Genomic DNA, 20,963 nt, shown 5'->3' with positions numbered 1-20,963 from the left:
ATTTTGAAGCATTGTTGCGCTTGTGCTGTTTTCGTTGAGAAAAAATGAAAGCTTCACTTAAAGACAATGAAGAAAGTAATAATAAAGTCGTGTGCCTTCAACCATAGTTGCCATTCAGTCTGCTAAGCACTGTTGCTACTGGCACACGATATGGGAGCAGTGGCATTGTAAAACTTAGTGAGATTGGGCTATTCTGCACTGACATGTCCACATATGCTCCTTTAACAGCCACTATGGAACAGTAGTGTTGGAATAACACATGAATGCTTATTGTGTTGAAATAAAGGATACAGATGAATTGCATGCTGGCACCTATCTCTATCTCTGAGATAGACTGATGATTTGTTTCTTTTGCAGCTCCCAGCACATGTGCATCAGGGCAGTTCCAGTGCGCACTATCCAGACGATGCATTCCTAAGGGCTTTGTCTGCGATCGAGAGTCGGATTGTGGCTTCACAGAAGACCTTGTCCCAGATACATCTGATGAAGATGCACGGCGCTGTAAGTTCTGGTTTCATGAGGTCCCGGGCAACTGACTTGAGCAATTTTAATCTGATGTGCTTTTGTTGAACACGTCTAGGATCCAGCCCTATCTTTTATCTCCCATTCATGTCCAAATCACACACTGCCTGCATCTTTTAGATATTTCAGCCATTGATGCCGTCATAGGAATAGGTAACGTGAAGGGAATTCTGACTTAATCTCTTATGAAGTGTTTCTGTTTCTGTATATTTGCCAGATCAAATAAAAATGTGGAAGAAGTGGTTTGTCACAATTTTTTTGGTTTACCTGTTTGGACGATGTAAATAGCATGCCGGAAGCATTTTGCAAGACCACCATGGGGGACAGGATGTTAGAAAAAAAATGAAGAAAGAAAAGAATCGTTTTATTTCAAGAAGATTAAAAGTTCTGTTTAGACTCTTCAGCCAGGTTTTGTGGACAATCAGACACAACCTGCGTTAGAAAAGGCAGTGATCAGTTAATTAATCAGCTGAACTTTACTAATGAACTTTTTGACTACTGAGCTTTGGACATACATTTCATGACTGCGCCCAAACCTGTAATTCATCAAGCACTGTTATCATAAATTCTATTCTGTTACATTTTTGTAATGTGCTTGTGTAGTATGACATCTTTTGCCAAAGATCGCATGTCATTCATTTTACAAACAAGTGATTTGTTCATCTTCATAGAAACACGCTGCTGGCAGGTGATATTGCAGTGCCTCGTCCTAGGCATTGTGCCTTGATGCACCCAATCTGGTAGCAGCTTATAAGCCCAAGGTTAAAGAAATAAATTTAGCTAGCCTGCATATTGACACGTGAACAGTGCTATAGGAATAGAGTCTGTCCCTTTCAGTTGGGCTTGAAACACTGTTTTAGCAGTGTATACCATGAACTGAGAACATTTTTTAAGGTTCTTCCAGAATAGACATTTTCGGACAATGATAGACATCAGCTTTGCAGTGTATTCCCAAATGTAGCAAGTACAAAGTTTAATTAAAACCAGTCTACATTTGAGTGTGTATGACTGTACAATTTTTTATTCCATAGCTTAAAGGGACACTAAAGCGAAACAATAAATCAGTTTAGACTAATGAAGCATTGCTTCAGAACCCTGCAGGCAGTCATTTCTAAAAGATAGTTTGATTATTAGATGAGAAAATGAAGGTCCAAGTATGAGTATTTGCATTTCGCGCCGAAACCCCAGCGCCGTTACGTCAGCGTCACGTCAGGGATTCTACAGTATGTTTTCGCATTTCAGCCACGTTGGCTGAATAAAGGTTCCCGAAACTTACCATGTTTAATATTTCGTCCTTTTAGAACACAATGTAGTCAATCTGTACCGCTATATATAATTAGTAGGCCCTAGAAGATGCCATCAAAATCCAAGACGTCACAGCCCCCAGGTGCGGGAACTTAAGCAGGCGTCGCCACCCGTATTTTGTTCTTGCGCTTTTTCTGGCTTACCAAACGTCTTATCGTTGTAAGAGTGGTGTTTTTGATGTTGTAGAACGGTAATTTACTGATGCAGAAGAAATAATTTTTCACTTTAATGTCCCTTTAAGGAAATAAGCGTGTGTTGGAAATAAGCGTGTGTTGGGATGAGGAAGGGGGAAGAGCAGAAGGAGGGTTTGGGTGGTATGAGTGGGCTGTGCAGCTGTTATGGGGATTTTGGGGGGAATCTAATAAGAGTGTAGCAGCTGATTTGTGCATCAGCATTTTGAATTAGTGTTTATAATTTGATGCAAGCAGAATTATTGACACCCTCGAGACATATTCATGCTGCACAGGAAGAGATTTGCATTCAGTCTCACACATACTGGAGCTAGATGTAAAAGTCAGATGCATATATCTCAAAAAAAAAAAAAAGATAATTTGGCAAATTCACATTGACATTATTAGCTGAAAGTGCAAGGGCATGGAATAACGGCAAAACAAAGGAGCACTCTGGGTCACCGTTCCATGCCTCTATTCTGTCTCTATCCTGTATTTTTATTGCAGTACAAATGTTGCATTTCAAATACAGGGGTAAAGGCTTGTGGCGAAAAGCAAGCCTTGTTTAACTACACTGCAGTATAGGCGCAACCTGCCTACCTTTTATGGTCATGTAGTCAAGCTGTGTTATGTTCTTCTGGGGCCAGGTCACCTAGGAAACAGCTGTCCGCAGAACTACTTTCGGTGCCATGATGGCATCACGTGCCGGCGAATAGCTGTGCTGTGTGATGGCCACAACGACTGCCCAGATTTCTCTGATGAAGGCCCTTTCTGTTGTGAGTAATTTTTCAGAATTACGCTGTTGGCAGGCATTGAGATCTGTTGCTTCCATTAACTAATGTGAACTGTTGGTTATGACGGGCCACCCATACAGGTATGACAAGTTAACCACCTGTGAACCGTGTGAGTACAGTCAAACGTCATTATAACGAAGATGCATCCCACACGAAGATGCCTTCGTTATATCTGATATTCGTTATAAGCATATATTAGTTACATGCTGTTGATATCAACTAGATATATTTTATATTTACTTTGGTATATCTATTAATTCGTTATGTCTGTGTTTGTTAAATCCTGGTTTGACTGTACTCTGCTCAAGCTGGCTGTTCCATAAATGGTGCAGATATACATGACTCTTCCAGCTGGCGTTCTTATTTATGGAACACTCAGTGTAACAATGCATGAGAAGGTATTTAGGATTTTCTTTTTTTTTTGAACTTTTTAGGCTTCTATCAGGCTTCATTGCACGTTGATTCATTTTCTATATTTAGATTCAGTGCCTTGGGCCTTATCCTTATGCTACCGCAATTTACAAATTTGAGAAGACTTGGTTCGTGGAGTACTCGTATTTACCGCCATAATCTAAATGCAGGACAAGTGTGCACTACAGTTACACTGCTGTTGTAGGGGTTACCCACTTAGAAACACTAAACAAATAGAATATGCAGTGAAGAAGAACCCATTAAGTTGAAGTGTGTTGATGTGACGAATACACCTTCAGATAAAAGGACTGAGAAGTATAATGGTATCTGAGGAGCCCGTTATGAAACACTCAAATTCTATGTCACAGCTCATTGTTTGTTTATATGGTTGCAACTTCTAAAGGAAGGATACATTGAGTATGGGTGCTCTTTGTGAAAGAACTTGCCTTGTGTCAGTTTGGTCATCAAAGTGCTAGCATGCTGGAAAGACAGTTAACGATAAAAAAAAGTAAAGTTTAAAGTAACGTTTCTTCCTGCCTTTTAACACTGCAGCAGAGACAGCTCAATGTGCGAACGCCTCGTGTGATCATGGTTGCAAGCCGGGACCCCAGGGTCCCGTCTGCTTCTGCAAGAAGGGCATGGAGCCGCACCGGGAGATGCCTTCGTTGTGTGTTGATGCGGACCCTTGCAGTGTTCCTGGCACCTGCGACCAGGTAATTGCTTATTGGGTTTACTTTATCCACTGTACAAATCTCCGTGACTCACTGCATCTTCGTGTGGAGACACAGCTTGCTTCTCTTTGCATCACAAAGTGGGAGCAAGGTCACAAAAGAAAACTCAGCACTCACATGTGAACTCTCAGTGCAGTCTCAGCAATATGTGCAGTACCTTGTCAAAGCCCTGTTTATGCTAAGGTTTTGTAGTACACCTCTGGTGGCCTTGTAACAACATCACAATTAATATTCATGTACCTCGCAACATCACTGCACCTTGGCACCACCAACTGGGGTGGCTAGTTGGTATCGAAAATCCTACTACAGTTACCAACTGATTTGGACTTAAGGACGACCGCCTAAAGGTCTGAATAATCGCAATTCTGAAGTACTGGATTGGCCGGAAAATAAGTGGCTTTGTTCCACAAATGGCCAAAATAAAATGTACTGTATCCTCGGATCGTCACTTTTGGGTATCCCTTTAATTTCGCGTGACTAGCGCAAGATGCATCAGCATGTACGAGCGATGGCATTCTTGGCACAGTGCTAAGCATGCCATCGTGTATCAGTACCAAAATGCTGCCACCTGTTGGATGCTTCTGGTGCTAGTTGCTGGAAGTATCATGAACATGAAAGTATCTTCAAAAGTGATTGTCCAAAAATACTTGCCCAAGGTGGTTAGCTCGTTGCTTTAAAGCATACGCTTGCCTTTGGCCTAGACATTCCATGGCCATGGTTTTCTAGTAGTGCCTTTTAAGCAATTTCTTTTCACGCTTTTCACCCTTCCTCAATGGCCAGAGTGATGCTCCACATAGGTCGTCAACAGGAGCAGTTGGGCATGAACAGTAGATAAAATGGCATAGAACTGAGCGGAAGGCATCGCTACGAAATTGAAGCCCTTATCTCAACTATTGCCATGCTGTTGCTATAGATAGATGAAAGTACAGTCAATACATGCACCAAATTGTCACCAGCGACTACTAGACCGACTGGGCTTTACTAGTTTGGGTTATGAGGTTAATAGGTTTTGATCGTGGCAATGCATCAAAACAAAAATATCACTATTTCCGCTAAACTCTGGGGTCAAATTAGGGCACGGTTGTGCATTCAGAGTCCAAATTATCACACGATGCGTTGTAAGGTGTCTGAAGTTATGGTTGTCCGTATACATTGAGTCTATGGGGCTAGAGGCGGCGCCGCGGAGCTGTCCAAATGATCAAGCATGTCTGAATTACCAATCAGTGACTGTACATAATTTCAAGCTTCACATTTTCTTGGCAACATCACTTTACAATTTCATTTCAATCCAGGGAAGAGTGAATAGCAGCTGTTGCTGTTAGATGGTGGAAAACAAGAAAAAGATAAATTTGTTGCTTTCAGTGATTGAGATGTAGTAACCGTGTAAGTTGGTACTACATGCATTGGCCTGTTTACTTTGAACACAAATTATGCTGGTGGGAACAAGGGTATGTGAGAATTGTCAAAGCCAGAATTTGAAAGTCCTGTGTACCAGCATGTTTGAGTGTGTTTCTTGCAGAAATATTATTAAAACAAGCTAATATTTATACCTCACTGTGTCGTGCCATCTCAGTGCTGATAAGTCATGTATAAATTCACTGAACCTGTATTGCCTGAAGCAGACAAATGTAAGCATATCTGTGTCGCCATTGAAGCCAGCACTTGTGTGTTTTTAACACTCCAGTTATTTGTTACAGCATAGATGCTTTCTATACACGAACATTGGGCTAGGTTCTCTTTCCGTACTGCACCCATTGGGCATTGTTAGCCCACTAACGATGGTTTGAAACACCACTTTTGAGACTGTCCGTGCACTGCTCATGGACAGACTTTGCTATCAGACGTGAAGGAGGAGAACAATATTTTTGTTTTCTAAGCAGTTCACTTTTTCCCCTCCAGGCAGTAATATTTGAATGCGCTACGAAGTTTCGCGATCGTCAAAATAGAAAGCAAAAATGGCCGCCTGCTATTGGAGGTTTGAAATGCCGCTTTCATGACCTTCCGCACGCTCACGGACACACTATGCCATAGGACGTGAAGTGGGAGAACTATATCTTTGTTTTCTAAACAGTTCACTTTTTCCCTGCCAGGCGTTATTTTTTGAGCGCACTCCGAAGTTTCGCGATCGTCAAATTAGAACGTAAAAATGGCCGCCTTCGGGAGAAATGCGCGTGCTTTGAAAGATCGTAGATCCCGTCATTCAGCTGTGTCTGTGGCTGATTTTATCGATGGATCAAGCAGCAGAGGGTCTGAGGATGCTGCCTTTTCTTTGGACTTTGATTCTTAAAGCGACGAAGATGCAAGCCAGCCCGGAACGTCGGCGGCAGCAGCAGAATTTTGATTTTTTATGGGGATAGTGTCTTTTATACGGCAAGACATTTTGTATATCTCAGAATTCCTTTTTATGATGCCAGGGTTAGCACAGAGTATGAAGTCCATTTCATTTCTAGTCTCGCCATTTGGGCTCTTCCACGTCCACTTTCGGTTATCCCGCTTGCGGAAGAAGGTATTCATTATCCGCATATTATTCCGTGCTGCAAACTTTACTAATAAATGGCGTCCTACAAAATGTGGACGTGCTCGGCAAGGTGCGCTGCAGTGACCACAGGATGGTAAGAACTCGAATTAGCCTAGACCTGAGGAGGGAACGGAAGAAACTGGTACATAAGAAGCCGATCAATGAGTTAGTGGTAAGAGGAAAAATAGAGGAATTCCGGATCAAGCTACAGAACAGGTATTCCGCTTTAACTCAGGAAGAGGACCTTAGTGTTGAAGCAATGAACGACAATCTTGTGGGCATCATTAAGGAGTGTGCAATGGAAGTCGGTGGTAACTCCGTTAGGCAGGATACCAGTAAACTATTGCAGGAGACGAAAGATCTGATAAAGAAAAGCCAATGTATGAAAGCCTCTAACCCTACAGCTAGAATAGAACTGGCAGAACTTTCCAAGTTAATCAACAAGTGTAAGATAGCTGACATAATGAAGTATAATATGGGTAGAATTGAGCATGATCTCAGGAACGGAGGAAGCCTAAAAGCAGTGAAGAAGAAACTAGGAATAGGCAAGAATCATATTTATGTATTACGAGACAAAGCCAGCAATATCATTATTAATATGGATAAGATAGTTCAAGTGGCTGAGGAGTTCTATAGAGATTTATGCAGTACCAGTGGCACCGACGATGATAATGGAAGAGAGAATAGCCTAGAGGAACTTGACATCCCACAAATAACGCTGGAAGAAGTAAAGAAAGCCTTGAGAGCTACGCAAAGGGGGAAGGCAGCTGGGGAGGATCAGGTAACAGCAGATTTGTTGAAGGATGGTGGGCAGATTTTTCTAGAAAAACTGGCCACCGTGTATACGCAATGCCTCACGACCTTGAGCGTACCGGAATCTTGGAAGAACGCCAACATAATCCAAATCCATAAGAAAGGGGACGCCAATGACTTGAAAAATTATTGACTGATCAGCTTACTGTCCATTGCCTACAAAGTATTTACTAAGGTAATCACAAATAGAATCAGGAACACGTTAGACTTCTGTCAACCGAAGGACCAGGCAGGATTCCGTAAAGGCTACTCAACAATAGACCATATTCACACTACCAATCAGGTGATAGAAAAATGTGTGGAATATAACCAACCTTTATATATAGCTTTCATTGATTACGAGAAAGCGTTTGATTGAGTTGAAACCTCAGCAGTCATGGAGGCATTGCGGAATCAGGGTGTAGACGAGCCGTATGTAAAGATACTGAAAGATATCTATAGCAGCTCCGCAGCCACCATAGTCCTCCATAAAGAAAGCAACAAAATCCCTATAAAGAAAGGCGTTAGGCAGGCAGATACGATCTCTCCAATGCTATTCATAGCGTGTTTACAGGAGGTATTCAGAGACCTGGATTGGGAAGAATTGGGGATAAGAGTTAATGGAGAATACCTTAGCAACTTGCGATTCGCTGATGATATTGCCTTGCCTAGTAACTTAGGGGACCAATTGCAATGCATGCTCACTGACCTGGAGAGGCAAAGCAGAAGAGTGGGTCTAAAAATTTATCTGCAGAAAATTAAAGTAATGTTTCAGTCTCGGAAGAGAACAGCAATTTACAATAGGTAGCGAGGCACTAGAAGTGGTAAGGGAATACATCTACTTAGGACAGGTAGTGACTGCGGATCCGGATCATGAGACTGAAATAATCAGAACAAAAATGCGTTGGGGTGCGTTTGGCAGGCATTCTCAGATCATGAACAGCAGGTTGCCATTATCCCTCAAGAGAAAAGTGTATAACAGCTGTGTCTTACCAGTCCTCACGTACGGGGCAGAAACCTGGAGGCTTACGAAAAGAGTTCTACTTAAATTGAGGAAGACGCAACGAGCTATGGAAAGAAGAATGATAGGTGTAACGTTAACGGATAAGAAAAGAGCAGATTGGGTGAGGGAACAAACGCGAGTTAATGACATCTTAGTTGAAATCAAGAAAACGAAATGGGCATGGGAAGGACATGTAATGAGGAGGGAAGATAACCGATGGTCATTAAGGGTTACGGACTGGATTCCAAGGGAAGGGAAGCGTAGCAGAGGGCGGCAGAAAGTTAGGTGGGCAGATGAGATTAAGAAGTTTGCAGGGACAGCATGGCCACAATTGGCACATGACCGGGGTAGTAGAGAAGTATGGGAGAGTCCTTTGCCCTGCAGTGGGCGTAGCCAAGCTGATGATGATGATGAATTAAAAAAAATTTTCTTAGTAGACACAAGTGTGTTTTTATAAACTTTGTTTAGTTTTTTCTGACAATCTTGATTCTGGCAATTTATATCTTTTTTATGATGTACATCTCGTTAATAAAACTTTTAAGTATGAAAAGCGCATTCATTCTGATTTTTGTTTATGTATTACATAAAATGATAAGTACAGTAGTTCCTTCAAAAAAAAAAAAATCTGACGTAACCTACAAAAAACACCTATTTTCCCCATGGTAGGGAAAATGTTAAGTGTTACAAACCATCAGCACGCGCTTTTACTCTGCAAAGCATCATGTGCAAATGCTCTTTATACAAGGGTGGACAGTTGCTTTTTTATTGTGACGGCAATTATATGAACACTCCAAGCTAATTTTTGCCATCGCTGTGAGGTTCTGTATATATTTACGTGTATGTATGCTATATGTCACACCATGCTATACGACATGCGCTTTATGCAGATGATATTGCCACACCATTCTATCTCTAAAGTTGCTCATGCCAGGTCTTACATTCTTGACAATATTATTCCTCAGAATTTTGAGAATGGCATCCCACAAACAAATGTCATGAAACAAAACACCGGCGGCCACATGCCTTTTATCTGAAATATTCTGTTAAATATTAAAATTGCGAAACAATAACAGAGCTCAAACCTGAAAATGATGTAATTTTATTAGCGCAGCTGTGTACTACCTCTGGGATGAGCCCAGAAAAGATGTTTGAAACCATAGGGTCTTAGGGTCTCACAGGAGTACCGACCACCGCAGGTTTGAGCTTGGCAAGCCACAGGGCCACGTCAGCCATTGCCTCTAGCACGCGTGTGAGCTCGGGCCACAAGGGGCTACCAAGCGATGCACACACAACCACAGTATTGCCCCGAGTTGACAGAAACTTTTATTGTCTCCGGCGACATCCAACACTGCACAAACTCTCGGTCCCAGGGTGGTGCTGGAACTAAAGGGGTAATGCACCAAGGGCAAGAATACAGACGGGCACTTATAGCATGTGGCTGCGAGAGCACAATGAAGTTGGGACATGCTGCTAGTAAATGTCCCGGCGGCTATGCTACTTGCTCTTGTGAAAACCAATGGGCCAACTCACTAGAGCTCGGACAATCTCCTTTGGCTTAGGCCTCCGATAAGTGTGGCTCGGCGTCGTATGACCTCGCGCGAGCACTAGGCACCCGTTCTTCGGCTTAGTGTCCGTAAAGGATCAACACGAAGTACGCACTCCGTGCACATGTAAAGGCACCATGCGTGCGTTCAAGTCCTAGTCACAAAGGTGTCGGCAAGCGAGAGGAAGCGTGTATGTACCCAATGAAATCCTGGAGATAAGAGACTCATGCTGCCTCGTGGGCAGTCGACATGGCCGCGACGTAACGTCAGTGTCCCACCCCCACCGCAAACCATCACGAGTGAAGCGCCGCTACTCGCGAGTGGGAAGGGAGGGAGTGAGGTGTAGGGATGGGGGGCAGAACAGGTGAATGCCTGTGCAATGGCGCCGGTGCATTCCTGAATCCCAACAAAACATACCCGATATGGAAAAGTGGTAGTAAAGTAGCTAAGAAAGATGTTGGTTTTAATTAATAAACATAAATGAAATTGTCCAATGGCAGAATTCAAAGAGAGGACCCCTGGCACAGCAGCTTGTTTTTACTTAGTCGGCTTACGTTTGCTTCAATTCATAGTGCCACTACAGCTATGAGTCTTGCACTTCGTATAATATTCTAACATGTTGCTATTGCATTCATGGCTTCACCCTTATGGTGAAGCACTAATAATTTTTTTTTTCTGTGCCGAAGTGCATTGTATAAAATGGAGTCCTGCCAGGCAGGCTAGAATGTCTCCCTGATGGAGTTTTTTTTTATGGTACTTGGCAGAAATTGCAAGGCAGGAGAGAGTGTTAAAACTTGACACTCGCCTCTTATCTGACTTTTTTTTTTTCTTTAGAATTGCACGAGTGGACCCAAGGGCTCGCACAACTGCAGCTGTGTTGAAGGATACAAAGCTGTTGGAAGCCAGTGCTTTGGAATCAATGGTGTGTGAATGCTTCTCCTTGTTATTTTTTTCTTTTTATGTTCGTAGTCCAATGCACTGAGATAATTTTGTAGAATAAACTGTGTTATTGCTCTATCTTTGCTTGTCAATTTATGTGAACAGGACATAGTATGGAAGCACTTTTCTTTCTATAAGATACAGTTGACACTGAATATAATGAACATGTATATAACAAAGTAAATCTGACATGTTTCTCGCCAATATCAATGTGTTACAAATATCTACGCCCCAAAGACGGCACCCTCCGAGTAACACCAACCTATCTCGAAGGCCATGCTTTTGCTGGCTGCATGCGCCAGGCTTTTTTTTTTACCTAAGCAAAGAAGCTAAATGGTAGGATATGCCAGTAGGGCTATTGTTCACCCATTCACAGCACAATTCATCGATGGCGTTTTATACCTCACAGAACCATAGAACTCTGGATACTAACATGAAAACTCATGTGCGTACAACAATCCTCATGTGCGCTGCGATGCATTTAACAGGGGGGGTTTTGTGTAAGAGTCCACCTAGTGGACTGTCCATTTCGGCCGCTGCTGACTGGCTAAGGGCGCTCGTCTCCTCCTCTCTCGTACAGCTGCATCCAATCAGCTGCGGCCGAAATGGACAGTCCATAGGTGAACTTTTACAGAATACCCCCCCAGCACTGCCCACCCTGCTGCTCACTCTTTAGTGTGCACTTCTTTCACTTCATAGTAAGCATAGAATAAAGTGCAAAAGCCTAATAGTATAGGAACTGCAATTTTAAGCAATAAAGATGCTGTACTTAATAACAACCGACTTACGTAAAGTAATCTCGTATACCACATGCGAAGTACCAATACTTCATCGCGAGGCCATGCCTTTTACTGCCTTTTTAGACTTTCTTTGCCAATTTAAAATTATAATTCCTACTTAAATCGTGAGCAGCATGCTATATTTTATCACTATAAATCATGGTCATTTCATTTCCATCAATGTCTCACAACACATTCTGGCCACTTATCAGTCACTTTAGATGTTGATTGACCTTATCAGAGATGTTACCGCTGCCATTATGTATGGCTGATGCTCATGCTGTTGCGATCATTCTATACACTTTGAGCAATGGCCAGTACTTGAGAGTGCAAGTGATGATGATAATGCCATGCCTTGGGTCATTAATTGGCAACGGGGGCTGCAATATGGCCATATTCCTGGGAAGCTCGCATGTGTTTATGTGCTCAGGTGCAACATTTCTCTTCAGCTAACAATTGGCTTCTGTTTCCTTCTAACATTGATACAACTTTGTAATTGCCTCATCCAGAGTGTGACGCAAGATGTGGGAATGTCATGAAATTATTAGTACATATCAAATGAGAACAGAAAATGTAGGAGTCTATAGGCATTTCACCAGGACTGAACAAATGTGACATATTAGCAAGGAAAATGCTATGGTATGGTATGGTATGGTAAAACTTTAATAAAGTCCTGCAGTCCTTGGAATAATAAAGTCCTTGGAACATACAAATGAGGTTCCATTGTGTCTTTTTTTTTTCTCTGAGCCATTTCATGTTTTCCTCTTTTCAGTCCCAGAAGATGAAGAAGCCACGCTCCTTTTTGCCAATTCTATTAACATTCAACACATTCACCTGGACGGTTCCCCTGTTGGCGGCAACAGCAGCATCGCTCCAGTCAAAGAAAGCCTTGCCATGGATTTTAACCATATGAACAAGACTGTGTGCTGGGTATAGCACATTTTGTTTCAGCATGCAAATGTGGGAAATTTGTTTGCTGTATAAATTCTACAGTTGGTTTTTGCTTTAACGTTTGAAAATGGCCATAAGGGAAGTTGTAATCTGTTGCTCTATGCCAGGACTAGGAGTTAAGCTTTTGAATGCCTCCGCAAACAGCACCTTTTCTATAAAATGACTGTCATGGTACAATAAGAAAAATGTGCCCTAGCTAGTTTCCTGCTTTCTCAATATATTGTAAATGTTTCTCTCTGCATTACGAATACTTCATTGTAAATTTTTTAATGGATTTTCCTGTAGTGCAAAAATCTACATGATCAAGATCACATTTCGGTGTTTTAGTAACATATGTGTATGAAAACACCTGAGAATTCCTTATGTTGTATGATTTAGCATTGACTACACATAAGTTGCACAGCAGTGTGCAGGATTTTCAGCTGCCATGCCAATGCGCGTTTGCGCTCCGTGTCACTTGTAGCTTTGACAGACTAAGTCCACAAGTTCACAAGTGAGAAATGCTAGTGATAATTTGAGTCGTTGCCATGAAAAAAGGTTAAGCTGTTGAGTGTTGGCAAAAAATTCAAAAAAAGCTTTCACAAAATTATTTTATATTTATTGCACATCTGGACAGCAAATTTTTTGCTGATTTGAAATATAATAGTGTAATTGATACAGTCCCATTAAGTACGATTTGCCGGCACCAACGTTCGCTATTGAGAACATAAAAAATGACCCCAATACAGTTCCGCTTCCTTTTAACCGGTTAATACATTCCCAGAAACCACTATCTTTCGGCACCAATGTCTAATACATTGCCAAACTGCGATCGTATGATATGTTTTCCGTCTGCTAGATCCCGTGTAAACAAGAAAAGATGCAAGGTACACGTGATGAAAACCGTAGCTGCCCACCACAGCAGCTTCCCCTTAAAAGTCACCTGCCCGCCTCTCATGAAAACGCTGGCGCGCACTCGGTTTCCTAGTCCGGTACAGCAAATCTACTCCCTGGTCGGGTCATCGCATGCTGTATTCACAGCTATCACCACCAACATTACTGCGATAATCATCTTCCTCCCCTGTTGTGACAGTGCGTGGGGCATAGTGCTGTTGGAAGCAGACTGCATGCTTTTAATAAGGGCTAACCCAAATGTGCTGCCATTGCTGCATCGCAGGCATTGTATTCCAGCATCACCAACCAGCTCAGTTTTGTTTAGGCTTCCCGCCACTGTCTTAAAACGCTATGCAATAGGAAAACAACATTCGTCTCTGGCCCCACCAGCTCTATGCGCATCGGCATCTCGTGCCTCAAAGATTCATGACAAGTGGGCACATCAAAATTTCCCTCAAAAGTGTCCCACTCAGAAAAGCTGACACAGGCTGAATTCGAGTAGCGCAAACGTAAGTCTGCCGAAGCCGCAAAAAGGCCAATGCAGCTTTTGTCAGGCTGCTCAGGCCCCACCAGCTTGGTGCGCATTGGCGTCTGCAGCTGCGACTATTCGTGCAACGCTTTGCATTACATAGATGTCAACTACAGTTCCGTCTGTCAAGTTTTTTAGTGACTTTGGATCATACATTTTCTTGATTAGTATATCTTTTCTTGTTTTTATTTTTATAAAAACTATGAATGAGGTTCTACTGTATATATAACAAGGGGGTAGCAAATTCACAACTTGGGTCTAAAAATACGAAATAACAAGAACTACGTATGTTAAAAAAAAGTTGTTACTGACTAAGGCTCGTCCATGCCATTTAAAGGGTTTAGGAAGCATGAAAGGTGTCCTAGTGGGTGGTGATGAGAATTTGGTAATGAGAATGTGAGTGGTGACGGCTTCTGAGTCATTAGTAACTGCTGATTTTCTGCACCCCTTACTTGTGTCATTGTCAAGACCTCTGGCTTATTCTATAGTATTAGCCTTAACTGCATCAGTTCAGGAGCAGCGGATTGCTTCCTCAAGTGAAGTGTCCAGGAAAATTGTATTTTCGCTTTATGTTTGCTAAACCTACATTTAATAAAATTTGCTTCTTTGAGCATACTTATAGCTACTAATTATAGAGGGGCTTTATATACATGGGATTATTATATCGAAGCACCCTGTACTATGAAGATATTTCATGATCCCATGCATTTCGTGATGAAAGTGTTCGACATTGGCTGTGCATCAAGATAATGTGAGGAAGCATTTAGATATTTGTGTTGCATATGTCTCGCTTTTCAGTTAGTGTTTTGAGATATGGTGAAGTGGGCACTCTGAGGGGGGGTGCCTTATGGCACAGATTTGCTAGGCTGGTAGTTAATCAGCTTTTCGCATTGTACAGATTAACCATGAAGGAAATGAGACGGTCCTGCAGTGTGCTCTTGTCTCCCAATTGGATGTGCGGTGGAACTTGAAGCTGAAAGATTCTTTTTCATTGACTAGTAAGTTGGGATTTCTCACCTTTCTTAAATAAATGCAGTAACCTGCTTTCACTACAATGTACAATGACGGTAGTGCTTTGTTTCCCTGTTAGCCAGTGTTGTAAATATTTATCTTTATTTAGCTTCTTATTATTCAGGAGGCTACTGACACTGCGTATGCAAATCCTATCATTGTACTGGCATTGAGATGATTTCATCACTGAACTATATAACATTCTGTCCTGAATTTTAAGGTGAGGTTGCCCCACATGAAAAGCTCTTTGAGAAGCTTTAATATTCAAAGCATGTGTTATGATGCATTTCCTTAAACTGTGTAAAGTGCTTGCCAGATAGGAAGATAAAAGCTGACAGTTCAGTACCATCCATTTCAGAAACAGCCGTGATGGTTTGGAAAACAACTACATTTTTTTTCCTTCATTGTATTCCCACGAAATAACATTCACATAGCATGATGATGTCTGGCTTGAAGACTAAGGTACTGTTTTTACAAATTTGCCGTGGTCTGATATTGGTTCCTAGAGGAAAAAGCGGTGCAGTTACCACAATAAAGCTTCCATAGATGTTACTATGTCTGAAGTGTTTCTGGTATAGTGCAAGGAAAGCGGCAGACCATATGACTAAATTTCAGTATCTGTAAATTTTCATTCACAGCATCTCAATGCGCATATATGTAGCTTGTGTTGTCTGCAACGTTTGAATATACGTTCCTCTATTTTGTGCTAATTCAGTGGGCTGTTTTTTTTTCTTCAGCTGTCAATCAAATGGCGCTGGATTGGGTGTCTGGCAACTGGTACTTCCTGGACGATGTGCGGGAGACCATATTTCTTTGCAATGCCTCGCTTTCTGTGTGCGTCACAGTGATTGACGTTGGACTGAGCAAACCCCGTGGCATTGCCCTGGACCCTTACAAAGGGTCAGTCTTAGTTTCTCTCTCGATCTCTTTTACAGCAATAGCTGTTATGGGATCACTGCCTAGTTGTTTTTTATGTTCGGCCGCTGCCAGTATCCGTCATTGAAATCACAGTATGCTTTGCCAGAATTTTATAAAGAAGGAAATCTCAGGGCCCCGCAAGTATTCCTACTTCAGACCCATGGATTACCAGTCGAAGGGTCTGCCTGTCAGTTACTCTGGCAATGCTGCAGTAAAGAATACTGTGCCCAGACAATACTGTGCCTGGCCTCTTCAATGCTCATTAGAATTAGGCTAAAGCTGCACTGTGAAGCTTATCCATTAACCATCACCAAGGCGAATGAATATATACAAAGTCAATAAGCAAGAAGTGAAATGCTGGATAGGAAAGAGGACAAAGAAATAATTGTGTCGCTCCATTTTTTTTTTACCCCTGGGGAGCACCACTTACACGAACAAAGACTACTCTGACTAGAGGTATCACTGTCCAAGTTTTTCTTGGTCTCGAAAGGAGATAGCTCGTTTGCATCTGCAGATGCTTACTTCAACCGATATCACACAAAGCAGTGCAAGCTTACTGGGCATAATATTGCGGATCAGTTCTGTGGAAGCTCGCATAGTCGAAGAAGGTCTGTGCAAGGTAAGAGTGTTGTCCACCAAAATATAGCACGATACTCCTTTGTAGCTTCTGCAACTATGCTGCTGTGGGCACATAGTCACCTTGTTTTACTGGGTCAGCAGTTTTGAGAAGGGAAGTATAATCTATGTGTCCTGTCTGTCCATCCATGCACATGAGTTGCAATAGCTCGGCCATTGAAGCTCAGTGGCAACTACTGCTCAGTTGGAGGGAATGTGGTTACATGTTCTTGGAAACAAAGCAAACGACAACACAGTTGTGAAAACATACGAAAGGGCTTTCGTTGAGCTTTGAATACAAAAATGCCAGCTAGCCAAAGTATGAGTTAAGTATAACTCCTCAACAAGACTATGTTGAGGAATTGGCTCGCCTTGCAAGGATACTGAGCGAAGCTTTGCCCATAGGCCCATGTCATTCACGGATGAACTCCTGCAAAGCAAAGCATGTAAGAGTGATTGTGTTCGCCCATGGGCAAACGCCATGCTCCAGAGGCTAACAGAAAGCCTTCCATGAAGCTGAGTAACTACAACATCGTGTAATGACCCTGCCATCGCCACATCGTGTGGGGAAGCCAAAAATCAGGAAATGCAGGAGTTGTGCAGAGAAGACGAACGTCGGGAGACTCGATAGAGTCAAGCCTCCCTATAAGGGGAACGCTGGAGCTGCTCAGCACAGTGCACAGAACGGTCTGCATAAACTGAGGGAGGAAAAGGAGGTGCGTGAGAGAAGGATACAGAGGCTGTAAGCCAGTGCCAAGCATTTTCACTCTTAAGTCTAGAGGATCTCTCTCATTGGAAGGGTGTAGAAATTTCAGATAATTGGGGGATTGAACAAGACTTGAGCAAAATTGCATGGAATTTAAAGGAACTTGATTTCTTTTTGTTGTCGCAGTAAGTGAGTACAAGTACTGAGCACAGTCGTTGCACTCTCAATTTTATTTATTTATTTTTCAAAGATTCTCTGTGCCTCCCCCGATTCTCAGGTTCATGTTTGTCACGGAGTGGGGCAGTGCAGCGCCGGTGTTGGAGCGCGCTCACTTGGATGGAACAGAGCGGACCAAGCTCGTGGAGCAGAAGATTGTCTATCCTTTTGGCATTGCTGTTGACTTGCCCAGGGAAGAGGTCTACTGGGTCGACACTTACCTTGACATGGTGGAACGCATCAGCTACGATGGTTCAAGGCGTACCACCGTCTTCCGCGGGGCTCCCGTAAGCCACTTTGTTTTCTCTTGTCTGCTTTCGTTAATTATGAACTTATGTTTGAATTTCATTTATCACCTTAATAACGTTGCCTCTGTTGATGTAGAGTAACAAATTTGCAGTGCCCATAACTGTTCTTCTTATACAGTAGACTTCCGTTAATTTGACTCCAATGAATTCGATTTTTCGATTAATTCAATCCTGACCGCAGGTCCTAGCCGGCGCCCATGCATTTCTATGGGCCCAAACTTTTAGTATTTTTATTCTAAAATTGGCCTTCGCTGGATAATTCGAACTTTGGACCAGTCAGCACACACGTGCCTGTCCTCCACGGTGACCCCAATAGTGACCCCTTTAGTGGCAACGTCTGTCTTGCCGAGTTTAGGGGACAGTGAAGGCGTTGAACACATGTCATCTCTCTATTTTCGGCCTGTCCTAGGAGGATTTTCAACCAATAACCGTAGCTCACAATGTCTGATTATGGTACTTACCCGATTCTAATGCCTGCCTTATTGGGCTAAAAAATGCCTGCGCGGTGCAACCGGATAAAAAACCAAAACCACCTTTGTAGTGTTCGTATGGCTTACCTCTTAAGCTTGAATGTACTGTGGCAAAACCGGTTGTCATTGTGCAACACATATTAAACCCTTGGCTATTTTTCTTGCTAAAAAAATGATTTGCGTGGATGATTTCTACTTTGTTTAGGCACTTTAAGGTCATTTCTACATTAGTTTTCTACTTTGGACACATAAAAAGTAGACGAGCGTTTGGTTCATTGGCATATCAGTGTCGGGCAAATTCTGCCAAATGAATCAGCGGTGTGTTTTGTCATTTTTTTCTACGTCTTGTTTATTTCAACCTGCCGGTTAATTCGATCATTTTCATCGATACCGTCAGGGTTGAGTTAACGGAAGTCAACTGTAGTTGCTAGAAAAGTCAACTGTGAGAATAAAACTTAAGAAGTATAATTCTACACTGATTTCTTTTGTTTGTTTGTTTTCTTCATGTAATTACTACAGTGAAACCTCGTTAAACCGTAGTTGGCCGGAGCTCGGAAAAATTATGTACTAAACAGTAGTACTGTTTAACCGAAATAGCATGAGATCGCCCACTTACCTGTCGAAAATGGAACTCGGAGAGAGTGCAATGAAAGGGGAAAAAAAACATGCAGTATTTATTCACTTCGCACGACAGAAGTGTTATTTTCGGTTGGTTCCGCGACGGCCTAGCACGACGACAGCGGCTGAGAAGCTGCGTGCCAGCTTCTCAGCCAGCCCCCTCTTCTCGGCAAACACTCGCACGGCAGATTCGTCGTTGGCGTTACGTATTCTCCGTGCACGCGCGCAGTAGTGCTGCAGAAGTCCCGGGGCTCCTTTTTCATTGCCGGGTGCCGGAGTTCGGAATACTTTTCGTTTGGAATAGTTACGTTATCGCGCCCCTGTTCTCGTCGCGACGATTGCATTCATGAGGTTGACGTAACGCGCAGCTCCTGCCACTGTGGGGTCTGAATCACCCGTGCTGTCGCTTTCCGTGTCGTCCTCATCACTGTCGCTAGTGGACACTTCAGCAACAACGAAGGCAACGATGGCGAAAAGTGGAACTTCGTAGCCGACATCTCTTCGCGGTCGCAGCTGCGCTGCCGAGCAACTTCTTCGCATTCCAAATGCCACACACTGTAGTCAACAGGAGATGCACATCGCGGGCCAGCGTCGCCTTCTTCGTGTCACGTTCGATAGCACGGATGATGTCTAATTTTTCTTCTATGCTGAGCACCCGGCGTCTTTTTTATCCGAGCTTCGGAATGCGCGAGTCCTCGCTTGCACAACGCCACAACGTTCTCTGGCACGGCGGCACGGCGGCGAAATGATGTTGATGTTGATGTGGCTTCACGCACAAGCGCACAGGGCGCTCGGAGGCCGTTGTTCCGATCTCTGAAGCTTGTTGTTCTGCCGGGCCACCCGATGGAGACGACGCACTGCCGTGTTTGCGTGACGAAAAGTGGAAACGCTACGTTTTAACCGATGCGTACGCAAAAAGCTGGTGTGGTTTATGCGGATACGTAATACATTATGTCCAATGGCCGCTGAGTTGGGGAATTGACTTTACTGCTTTTAAACCGCAACTACTGTTTAAGCAGCTACGGTTTAACGAGGTTTTACTGTATGTGGAATAAGCTGCCCAGCACCATAGTTTGATGTAGCTTTGTGAAGATTCATTGAACGTGTGAAATGTACTATATACTCTCTATCTATATACGGCCTCCCCTGTTTTATCTAACCTTTTTTTTTCCCGCTTTTTGTGTGAGCCACCCTTTTCCTTTCCCCCCTTTCTGTGATGCCCTTGGGGTGTTTTGGAAGTAATTGACGGATGAACAACAACACTGCTATACTATGCATGCGGCATCGATATGTAAATCCCTCATACATACTGTACTTCTTGGTGTAGATGCGCAACCTGTATGGCATCACAGTGTTCGAAAACTACCTGTACGTGACAAGTTGGCACAGCAATTCCGTGGTGGTTGTGCACAAATACAATCAAAGCGACATCCGCACCGTGAAAGCCAACCTGACAAGGCCGTTCTCCATTCATGTTTACCACCGTCAACGGAAACCATACCGTGAGTGCTTGTCTGTTATCCTGCAGTAAAAGCGCATAAATTACAGTGAGATTGCTTGGTTTACAGTTAGACAATTGCTCTGTAAAATTAATATGTCAGCTAAAAGTGCTTTACTTATATGTAGTGTGGGACCTTGTAATCCTGACAGCATCGGTTGTGCCACTATAGCAATCCTGCGCTGGAGTTTCATTCGACATGTGCCGCCCTGGTGGCCAGTAGTTCAACCTTGTAGTAGGGCAGTAGTGGCTGCTGTTGCTTACTGTGGAGAAGAGTGTCCCTCCCCCAAATAATAATAATAATAATAATAATAATAATAATAATAATAATAATAATAATAATAATAATAATAATAATAAAACAAAAATACAAGGCAGGAACTGTAGGTACTGTTACATATACAAATGTCATCATGGAGAGAAATACATCAACACAATTTCCTTTTATTTATTCCCATCAAAGCTGTAAGAGAGGTAGCGGCAATGCTGGATCCAGGCAGTCAGACAAGTGTGGTTGGTTGGTATTCTGTAGAACACACCAAATAACTTTTTAACATGAAACCTGGTGTTTAATTGAGAAGCACACAAGCAAGCATATAGCAGCCTAAGTTGTGTAAAATGATGCTAAAAATTACACATTTCATAGCACATTGTCACGTAGACAGCTCTAGATGGGTCACGAATAAGGGACTGCTGGAGAAAACCATGTGGGCAAAGCATTAAACACACTGTGTTTATTCAA

At 42.7% G+C, this 20,963-nt stretch overlaps 1 protein-coding gene across 2 annotated transcripts in view; it reads left to right on the top strand.

The window, feature by feature from the left end:
- The window catches only part of LRP1 (LDL receptor protein 1), a 207,062-nt gene that overhangs the window by 11,514 nt on the left and 174,585 nt on the right, over positions 1-20,963 (top strand). For both annotated transcript variants that reach the window (XM_070532085.1, XM_070532084.1), the window contains 9 exons: positions 358-501; positions 2,645-2,773; positions 3,755-3,915; positions 10,625-10,712; positions 12,281-12,438; positions 14,760-14,859; positions 15,610-15,772; positions 17,389-17,614; positions 20,051-20,225. In XM_070532085.1, coding sequence (XP_070388186.1) covers positions 358-501; positions 2,645-2,773; positions 3,755-3,915; positions 10,625-10,712; positions 12,281-12,438; positions 14,760-14,859; positions 15,610-15,772; positions 17,389-17,614; positions 20,051-20,225 — 1,344 coding nt within the window. The remainder of the gene's footprint in view (positions 1-357; positions 502-2,644; positions 2,774-3,754; positions 3,916-10,624; positions 10,713-12,280; positions 12,439-14,759; positions 14,860-15,609; positions 15,773-17,388; positions 17,615-20,050; positions 20,226-20,963) is intronic.

This window comes from Dermacentor albipictus, chromosome 1 (assembly GCF_038994185.2).
Source record: "Dermacentor albipictus isolate Rhodes 1998 colony chromosome 1, USDA_Dalb.pri_finalv2, whole genome shotgun sequence".
Taxonomy (NCBI): Eukaryota; Metazoa; Arthropoda; class Arachnida; order Ixodida; family Ixodidae; genus Dermacentor; species Dermacentor albipictus.
This window is presented reverse-complemented; position numbering and strand designations above follow the sequence as displayed.